Below are 10,982 nucleotides of genomic sequence, written 5' to 3' on the forward strand. Positions count from 1 at the left end.
GTTGTGTATTGAAGTATTTTCAATTTATTATAGAAAGTTTTACTTCATACCACAATCAAATGGGACATTATCAGAATTTGTGAATGAGTGATAGAGAGCTTTTCCATGTGTAACAGGTGGGTATTTTACTACTCCACCCAGTATGCCAAAGGCGGTAAAAGTTTCTTAAATGAATTACATTATTTGTAAAAACCCTAGCATAGCAAAACGTTTCTAAATAGTGAATTCAAAATCTACTTTCTCTAAGTGAAAATATGTCTTGATACATAGATAATTAATTGATCTTTTAGATGTATCAAACAATACAGGTAAGTGGTACTTTGAGGATTAACGAATATTGCAATATCACATAAGTAACAAGCAGAAAAGACCGACTTGTTTTTTCAAAGATGGCGGTCGAATTGCTATCTTGTTCAGCGATTAGCAATATGTATTTTTGCGAGTGAGCGTGAGAGCTTATTTAGTTGTGTGAATATGACTACTGAATGAATGCCCAAATCCTACTGGGATAATATTTCCTATAATCACATATTTATTTAGTTGAAATATACTTTAAACCGATTATAAATTAATTACATATACAAAGTATTACATTTCAGAGAAATGTAATTGCAGGATTTTGCATCTTGTTAATTTCTGTAAATTATTAGAGATAATAATTCACAAATATATAAAAGAAACCTAGCTAGGGATATGATTTCTTGAATTATTTTAATTAATATACATTCAGTGTCGGTAGCCAAGCGGTTCGGCGTGGGTGCTTTGTTCACTCACTCGAATTGACTGCAGTGTTGGTCGGTGGTTCAAGCCCTAGTCTGAACGATCGATCTTCACTTGCTATCGTCCAAACCGTGTTAGTAATCACACGTTAAAAGGTAAGACCTCGTTAATCCTTAGCTCGCACAAGTTTCGACTTCTGAGGGTTGTCGTTCGTAGGGGTGCGACAGCTGGTTAACGGAAAAACAGATTTTAAAAAGATTTTTTTTTAAACAGTGTGTGTAGTGGGTAGAAGTATTGTAAAAACATAAAGACATTTTCAATGTTTTTTTTCACTGTATATATTTACACAAATGATAATGCACATTTCACTTTCTAAATATTCTACTACAATATTAACCTGAATGCAGATGATGAAATGGTGTTATTATTGAATGGTGAATGACGTCACTATTGAGAGTTTCAATATTGTATATTGTTATACATAAAACAATAACACTTTTTATTCGCAAATAGATTATTTTGAACATGTGTTTTTCATTGTAATTGTACAAAAAGCAGCTAATATGTCTTCATTTAAATGGCAGTCAAAGCAAAAGATCTCAACGTAGCCCGTTCCAATCTGCTAAATAATTTAAGCGGAACTGGTTCTTCGATTTTTCAGGATACTTGCAATGAAAAACTCTCCTGCTTTATAAGAACTCCTCACCAAAGGTCCACTGGCCACATATAAGAATCCCATTTCTGTTCCTACTCTTTCCCAATGTAGAAATTTCTCTGGGGTGACATATTCAATGACTTTAAGGTGTCGCTTTGTGGGTTGCATGTACTGACCTAGAGTTACGCAATCAACTCCAACCTCTCGTAAATCTTCAATTGTAATTCAGAAAACTCAAAATTAGTTCAACAATATAGAGATGAATATGAATCAATAATTGATAAATACACTATTAATATATTTTCTGCAATCTTAATCAGTCATGTTACTCAGGAAATCACAAAACACACTGATTTTGATTAGGAAATCTGTTTTTTGAGATACTGTTCTGGTCTTTATGTGTTATCTTAATTGGCATATGCGTATTATGGTTTTTCCTGAATGATTGCATTTATGTGATTGATTATCATGATAGATTGATATTTTACTTCGAAAGAGTTACGTAAACATATATGATCAATACAGAAAAATACTTGTCATAGAAACAGAAGTCAATAATAAAAGAGAATTGTCACGACAAATACAAAATGTTTCAATAAAATACTATGCTAACAATATCTCAAAAAAAATATCAAAACATTAGTTTTAACAACTTTCCAGAGAAATACTGTAAGGCTCTAGAATACATAACAACTCTTTAACTGACTTGCTATGCTCCTAAATGGATTTCTCATAGATTGGATACAAACAACTGTTTTCAATTTTTGTTCTGTAGGAGTGGTTAGCAATAGTGTGATGTATTGGACCCGCATACAGTGCATCCATGAAGTAACACAAATTTAGATTCACTGATTTTTTTGATAACAATTTGTTATACAAAATAACCCGAAGTGAAAGAGGTATAAAGACGGTTTTGGCTTTCTACTCCTTCATCTTTATACAAAAAAATGTGGGACACTTCACAGTTTGTATATGAAAGTAACTTATATGCATGATCTACACATCAGTCCCGGATCTTCAACTATTTTTTAGATGGTGCAAAAACTGAAAAATGCTGTCTCCCCGCATACTTATATTTTTTTTACCTTTATCATCTTTATAATTTCAGCTATCAGATGTCCACTAATTGATTGACATTTGGACACAGGTCATTGCTGTCCTTTTTGCGTTACAGATATGTAGGACGTGTAGAACATATATTTTATACATAGCACAGGAGAGTATTTAAAATGAAAATAGTATAATCAAAATATATATTATTGCATATTGTGAATTAAAATTACAATTTTATTCTTTGAGCTTTTTGTTCGGCAAATAAATCTATGGCCTTGTCACTCGATAAGCATTTCAGGCTCAGAAGTTCGCAAATGATTTTTAAATAGTTTTAGTTGTGGTAAAACTTCGCTCGCAGCTCGCGAATGTAGTAGGACGTGAAGAGTATATTCGCAGAGCAAAACAAATATTAGGAAAAACATCCTGCAATTCATGCGCATAGATATGTTGCAAGAGATAGAAACTGTTAGTTTTTTTTATATCATCAAATAAAAACGTTGAGTTCTTGGTGGAATTCAACTGTGCTCAAATCTCGCTCGTATTTTCGAGCCAGAGCTGCTCCATATTTTTGCAGTTGTTCAATTGACATTTTCAAAATAATAGTATCATTAAGAGACAAAATTCAAATTCAGCATGATACCATATTCAAACTTCTTTTTGAAGAAAAGAGAAATGAATCTTTCTATGTTTTTTACCTCTTTCATTTGTAACTCACGTTACTGAAGTTTCGTCCTATACGATACGATAAACTTATACAATAAACTCCAGTTTATGCATGGTAAAAAACAGAAAGTTTATTTCTCTTTTCTTCATTATGATTTCCTACCACGTAGTAACGGCTACATCCATTAATTAAAACTTTTTTTTAATTTCTGATATGATTCGAGCAAATACCATCATTATTTCTTTGGGAAATACTTGAAAAGATTGGAGTGTTTGTAATTCGACTTCACACATCTCATCGAAATGTTTTTTAAATTACGAATTCGTTTATTTTGCAAAATATGCGTGACACCATTTTGTTTCAGCAACTTATCCTGCCTCTTTTATCCAATAGTATATTGGATTTTATCTTTTTACAAAGATTTGGGCAGACCGTCCATTAGTATGACGGAAAGAGCAAGGATAATATCTTCTTTCTGAATTTCTATTTCCACTCGATTGAGTTCGTGGAGAATATTCGCCCAAATAGAAAAAATTGAGAATAAATTTTGAATTCTTTATAGCAGTTATGAAATGACCCGCCTCATACTTAGCTTCTGGAGCAATAGAAGTTTGCTTAACTTCTTCTGAGTCTTCCGCTAGTTCTGGCAAATTATTTCATAGGCATTTACAGCAATATGGTTCGTCGACCATCTCGTCTGACTACTTTTGAATTTGTTTTAACAACTTTTTTCATAATGTCCCACTTAGTAGTAGAGCCAACATAAAAGCAGTATACTTTTTGAATCAGTCCAAATAGGTTAATAGCTTCCTAGCATGATGAGGCAGAATGAACACCTACAAGATTCAAGGATTGAGCCAAGCACGTTACGAACTCGGTCAGCTCTTTCGATGCTCCGATCCTTGCTTGTTCTTCTATATAGATGCCGGCCATATTGGACCCATTATCATAAGATTAGCCACGACATTGCCCAATGTCTAATACGATCGACAACTACTAAATAGTAAACACAAACAGACAACCCACCTATTTGAAATCTAACATTGTCGTGGAGAGAGATCGACGCGGTAGTTTTCAAATATAGTTTCATCACCTTCGCACGCACGGTAATTAGAATCGTGCGATTCCTACCGGCGAACTATTCCTACGCGCCTCGCGAATAATAATGTTCGTGCCTAGTGTAGGTCAATGTTAAGTGAATGATGTGCTGTCCATTCGTCTGTAAAGTGTGAACTTGGCCCCCTTTGAACTTGCCGCCCAGGGCATAGGCCCTGTCTTGCCCCCCCTCTAGATCCGGGCTGCTACACATCATCCATGATGATAATTATAGAATTTTCACAGTAAATTTTATTAAAAATGCGTTTCACTTTATGGTAGCGATTTTGGCTCGTTTTGGATTTATTCAACTCCGACGGTTCCAATTCTACTTTTTATTTTTACTTTATGGGTGACCTAATGGTAGCATTGTATACATTTTTGAAAAAGGATAAGATAATACCTTTCAAAGTTTGTTCGACTTCTTCATCAGTTTCGCCGAGACCCAACATGATTGAGGATTTTGTGATAAGTTCAGGGTTGAATCTTTTGGCTGCCTCTAACGTTGATAAGGATTGCCTGTTGATGAAAGTTAAGATGATTAAGGTTGAATTTATGTTCAAAGTTTTATTCCAAGCCTCAAGCATAAGCTTAAAGTAATAATATATGAATTTAAATTTCTGGAAAGGAACGAGTAATATCTGATGTGGACTAGCAGAAACAAAAAGAAACAAACTGAAATGAAGTTCCACTGTAGTTGTTGGTATATTTTCAGAAACTGTTCTGTTTTGAGTAAATCATACAGATCATATGAGGAACCAGTATAAGAAAAAACTAAATTCTTGTTGATTTTGGACAGTTGTTTTATGTAAGGAGTGAAAAAAAAAAGATTTATTTCTTGAAATTATTTCTTGAAATGCTCAAAATCTAAAAAATCAAAAGATAGTATATGAAACACAATATATATTTAGAGAAACGGCAGATAACTAATGCACCTCAAAAGTGTTCCTGTATAAGTACCTTCTGGTCTTATACAGCTGTTTGCTGGTTTTCAAATTTATTATAATTAGTGGTAGAACGTACCTATATCGAGCCCTCCTATCTCTAACGAAAGGCGTCAGAGTCTCGACTGTTTCAATATTGTGGGCATATACGTCCAATCCACAATCAACTATGGTCTTAACTTGATCAAGGTCTCCCCTGAAATCTGGGACCAAGCATTCCACTAAAATGCTGCTATTCCTGAAACGAATGAGTTTATTAACTCTTCAACTGAAATAAGTAACATACGATGATTCTACTACGATGTTGAGGAAGTGAAGACAATTTTTACGGAGAATTGCTGAGACTGTCGGCATTTCGGTTGGCTCATGCCATGCAATTTATTCAGAAATATTGGGCATAAATGAATATTTTCTGAGAAAAATGCAAATTCACCTCGTTTTTTGAGAAGACCTCATATATTTATGGTAATATCTTCTTTATACACAAATAGTATCAAAAATGATAAATTCAGATATTATTTCTGTTATTATACCATATTCAAAAGAAATGATTGCCCACATTTTTGGAAATGCTTAACATTAATGAATAAAAGAAGAATCTCTAACCAATGCACCTATTTTTGATTTGTGATCTTGTAAATATCTGAAAACAGTGAACATTTCACCGAAATCACATGGGTGCTATTTTTAAACACTACAATACCGATATGAAAGAAGTTTGGTTAAATTTTTACTGATACGGAATTGAATTATACATATTGAATTGAAAAGCAAATTCATTTCAACTTTTCTAATGAACTCTGTTCAAATTCAAGTAACACTTCATTGTGGGATTTTATTATATATAATGACGTCCAGAAAAAAATTTCTCACTATATGGAACCAATATATTTGACTTAAAGGTAGATAATATTTCAGTATTCAACCAAAATATCTCCAACAAACTTGATATTCTCCCTTGGTTGGACAAACATAAAGATGAGAACAAGTCACTGTCACACCAAAAAAAAACACTTATACCGGATAGGGGTAATGGAAACCCCATATTGTGAATATGTAGGCCTGGAAGACGTGAACCATATCTTTTTAGAATGCCCTCGCAACGTGATTCCCAATTTAGGTATGTACATTGAACTCATCAAGGAAGGAATTCCAACACCATTCACCTTCACAGATGTCCTCAGAAGCTTGAATGTTTCCATAATCAAATCAAATCAAAATATGCTTCATTACCAAGATTTTAAAATCTTATTGGCAAAGTCTAGTAAAGTACAACGTGTATATGGGACATTAAATTAACAAATACCAAGCTATAAAATAGTGCTTAGACAAGAGCAGCATATATGGACAGAAAGATATTAGGCCCAACTGAATATACATGAATATTGAATGAATACTATGTAATGACAGTTGATAGTCATTTCGTGTTGATTTCAATAGCTTGTTTACAAAAAGATACTACTATGTGCCAATTACTCGATAGAGCTTTGGTAGAATTAATCCATACTATAATAGGGCCTCTCAACAAGGAATTCCTTTACTTTCTTATGAATTTCTTTTCATTATGTATTCACCTTAAATTAATGGGAAGGTAATTAAATATCTTCTTACTATTGAAAATAATAGAATTTTGTGTAAGGGCTAGAGTAGGTGTTGAAAGGGAAATGAAGTGAGACTGACCTGTACTATATGTTGAGGAGGTATTAAATTGATTTATATATTTTTTGTGGATAAGACATACTGTTTCCAAAATAAAAAGACATACTAAGGTCAGAATTTTTTGCTTCACAAATAAAGGGCAGCATGAATCCCTGTAGCTGGCTGTGCATAAATATCTAATGGATCTTTTTTGTAGAAAGAATACCGTATTGAAATGAAATTGTGCACAATTTTCCCCGAAACAAAATCCATAATGTAAATAGGACTCAGTTTGTGCAAAATAAACTGATATTGTAATAACTGTATCTAACTCTCTTGCAAGAACTCTCGCTGCATGGCATCCTGCTGCTAGTCTTTTACATAAGTGGTCGATATGCGAATCAAATTTGAGATAATAAATTTAATCGTAAGATTTTCAAACCATAATCAGATCAACTCATAAAGATAAATATCAGAAAATACCTTTCACCTTAAATATATCATCCATCTATGTACCATAATCAAATCTTTACATCTGCTATACTTTTTGTTTGTGCTTTTAGCACAATAACGTCATTTTAGGATCTCCAATATCACATACATTATATATGCACAAAACGAAAAAGAAACATATCAATTTCATCACAGAACTCTGTCCAATCACTACTTTATTTTTTGAAGAATTTGATACTACCTGATGAACTGTAAACATTTTAACTAACCACAACTTACTGTTTTTTAATTTCTCTTACAGTTTCTGCAAAATGATTACTGCCACCATCAGGCAAATCTGTAAAAGAATTTATTTTAGAATGCCAGATACAATCATACAAATTGAATTGTATGAATCACCATCTCTGTCCACACTAGTTAAAACTACATAATCAAGACCCCACGAGGCAATAGCTGTGGCTGTATTCACTGGCTCATTTTTATCCGGGGGAGGTGGGGCTCTTGCAGTTTTTACTGAACAAAATCTACACCCCCTGGTACAAGTATCTCCTAGTAACTGAAAACAAAAAAAAGGTGAATCACAATCCCTTCAAATCTTGAGTCATGAATCATAATGATTACAATTAATAAATGATGTCTTATACTTTAAAATTAAGTATCTCTAATTTTTCAAACGATAAAAGATACTATGGCAAATTGTCAAAAGATGCTGAGTTTTCTTTTAAGGGGGACAATACCAAATCCACACCTAGATTGTCAAATTGAAAATGAGAAATAATCTCAAAAATAATGAAAATTATTACTCTTTATGCAAGAAATGGAAGAGAATATCATATTCATTAACAATACAATCATGTAGAATAGAAAAGTCTTAGGATTCGCAGGAAATAGTTTCGAAAACTGGTTCAGTAAAAAATAAAAAACCTGAAAACAAAGAAGATATATCTCAAAATTTTGTTACTGAATCTAACATCCATTGAAAAAGTAGTAGCTGTGACAAATTTTATTCTTGGTGTTGTACAGTGATTGAATAAATCATAATCATTTTTGTAGGTCTCGCACTAACTTTTCTTGCAAATTATTCGAATACATCATTATTTTGTTGAATGATTTAGAGTGGATTCATTCCGTTAGCGCAACTAGTATGAAAGTCTAGGGGGAGGCTACAACCCCCAGAAGTCTAAAAGAGAATAGAATATCTCTTAGTTAATTGTGGCAGGGATGAAATATTTTTGATCATTGATGGTCCTAAATTACATTCTTGATATTATTTTTGCCATACAATCAATCAAGGGCTATCGTAGCCCTTGATTATATGTGTAGGGTAGTAGCCTAACAGCTTCTTATAGTCAAACCATAAAAAGGAGTCCTCAGTATAAATAATATGATATTCAGTCATTTCGTTATTTATTAATGGAAGAGACCAACACTTATTGAAATCTTGTTGTCTGCTGCTCATTTTAAGCAGTTACGATGTATGTACTATCACATTTAGAAGCTTTGTTAATAAGAATTCTATTTTCCAGATAATAAAGCATACTTTGACTTTGAATCCAATATACACTAATGCAATTATCTGCAATGCAAGTCTGATCATAGAAAAGAAATTTCTTGCACATCTATCGCCATCCCTGTGAAAATTCATTTGTTTTGAGAGTACAGGCAATCCATAAAAATGAATATAAAATAAGTATTTATCCAAATTACCTGTCTTTTTACAATAAAATCCGGTTTTGCACAAGATAATCAATATATATTAATAAAGCAAGTAAGCACAAGATTGAAATCTGTGGAAGGGATTTATGAAGTTCATGTTGGTTTTGAATGTATTACCATAAAAACAGAGTTGCATAACATTTAGAGTCCTTTCTTTTACACGCGACTTGCGCGGAAGTCCTACTCTTGCAAGCATACTGTACACTTTAAACTTGCACGATACCTGCATTGCCCAAGAATTGCTCTATTGAAAAATATTCAACGAACAACTGTAAACACTTTCTCCAGACTAAAGATAGGGTAAAAATATCATACGTATTAAGGTATAAGGTGTTAAAATCGCTTAAAAGAACTGTTTGGTGCAACTCATAAATTGTCAAATCAACATAACTTTCGGAAATAAAAATGTGTACTTGAATAGATACATCTCCCGACAAGTAGGAAAATCCAGTTCATAATATCTCGCCTGCGAATAGGCCAAACCCGACTCACCCAAGGATACCTCATTGCCAGTGACAACAGCCCTATGTGTGAAGTGTGCGACTGACTCTCCTGTAACTAACTGTTGACCATATCTTAACGAATTATGTGCTAAATTCCAACAAAAGACTAATTCATGACATCCAATCTTCAATTAACAGCGCATTAAGACCTAAGAGTAATATTGAAAATATTGTAAGTAATATTTTTAGAAAATATCAAATTGGTCAACCTTATTTTATTCCACTGTACTTAATGCATTTTTCAGTCCCTAATAACCCTGGATGTCGATACGACTTTAAATAAAGTAATGAGAAAAATTGTTTTTCATCCAAGAATGAAAAACATTTTACTCTTTCACTGAATTTTTTGTGTAAATGTATTTTCATCATTATATTAAATCATCAATAACGTGCTGCTTACATATAATGGTTCTTTCACTTACGTCCTGATAAAAGTTATTTCAATATTTACTTATTTTATCTCTATTGACTAGTCCAATAGGTTTATATGATGTGTTTTATATACAATTGTATGGACTTCGGTGATAAATACATTTGATTTGTTAAATACACCCACATTTGTTGAGGTTACATGTCAATTATTTGGTGCATACCATGATGGTAGCTGTTGCCGTACCATGTTCTCCACCACCCCAGCATTCACCAATATTGGGACATCTGGCTTCTTCACATACTGTATGCAGATTCAAATCTCTTAGTTGTTCTTTGATCTTACTGAAATTTTTACCAATGGGAATAGTTCTCTTCAACCATGGAGGAAGTCTCAATCTTTCCTTATCACCTTTCTCTTGCCTCAACTTTCCTTCATACTGTTTCCAATTTGCAGAATCGTCTTTAAGAATAGGCTCTGGGTTCTTGATGAAATCTTGAAGGGACGGGCCACTTGCAATACGTTCCTTAAGGTTTTCTAAATGTGATTTATGACGGACATTCAAATCCTTAAAAGAAAGAATATATTGAAGACATGGAAAAACAATAAGAATGCCAAGTATTCACCTTTTTAATAAATTTCAACAAAACTTTAGTGTTCTGAATCATCTTTGTGAGTTAAGAATCGTCGTAAGGTTAAAGAAAATAATCAAAGGTCAAAGAATCATTATAATGTTACGAAATAATTTTTCGTTTTGTTTTGTATTATAAGTTGAGGTTATGTTGTTCAAACAAGTCATGTGCCATAATCGTATGTCATATATCTACAGTTATGCCACATAATAGTAATCTGTGGTGATGCTCCGATGGAATTTCAAATAGTACGATTAACAATCTTAAAGTAGTACAACTTTCGAAACAATTGTGTATCAGAATTAGTTACTGACGGGGTTAGAAATAGAATATAATTCATATTTTTCTGAGGTCTGCCGGTTACAGCCTAGCTAACCTTAGAACATTTATGTCAATAGCTTTTTTCATGGTTGCCTTCAGTGATAATATAGCATTATAGCATATCTTTTGAAACTCGGGATGATATCTGTTACATTGGTTCCAATAGCATCAAACTCGAATGCAGCATTTTTCATAAGTAAAATAAATGCTTCAACTCT

General features: G+C 32.9%; 1 protein-coding gene across 1 annotated transcript; it reads right to left on the minus strand.

The window, feature by feature from the left end:
* Positions 1-1,030: 1,030 nt before the first annotated feature.
* Positions 1,031-10,609, minus strand: Las (lipoyl synthase, mitochondrial). Its single transcript, XM_023174043.2, has 7 exons — positions 10,438-10,609; positions 10,035-10,379; positions 7,622-7,778; positions 7,502-7,559; positions 5,211-5,369; positions 4,591-4,706; positions 1,031-1,587 (listed from the first exon to the last, which is right to left on the minus strand). Exons 1-7 carry the CDS (start codon positions 10,477-10,479, stop codon positions 1,352-1,354), a joined length of 1,113 nt encoding a protein of 370 aa, XP_023029811.2. The 5' UTR covers positions 10,480-10,609; the 3' UTR covers positions 1,031-1,351.
* Between the last annotated feature and the right edge of the window lie 373 nt (positions 10,610-10,982).

Source organism: Leptinotarsa decemlineata, unplaced genomic scaffold (genome assembly GCF_025532065.1).
Source record: "Leptinotarsa decemlineata unplaced genomic scaffold, Ldec_3_MD MMD2_tig00026336_RagTag_RagTag, whole genome shotgun sequence".
In the NCBI taxonomy this organism is placed as follows: Eukaryota; Metazoa; Arthropoda; class Insecta; order Coleoptera; family Chrysomelidae; genus Leptinotarsa; species Leptinotarsa decemlineata.

Excerpts from the sequence above, each read along its gene's own strand:
- Las (XM_023174043.2), bottom strand. The coding sequence starts at position 10,479 with ATGATTCAGAACACTAAAGTTTTGTTGAAATTTATTAAAAAG. Across the intron at positions 7,779-10,034 it reads CGGCAACAGCTACCATCATG|TTACTAGGAGATACTTGTAC; the intron begins GTATGCACCAAA and ends TTTTGTTTTCAG. Across the intron at positions 1,588-4,590 it reads AGTCGAACAAACTTTGAAAG|ATTTACGAGAGGTTGGAGTT; the intron begins GTATTATCTTAT and ends TTACAATTGAAG.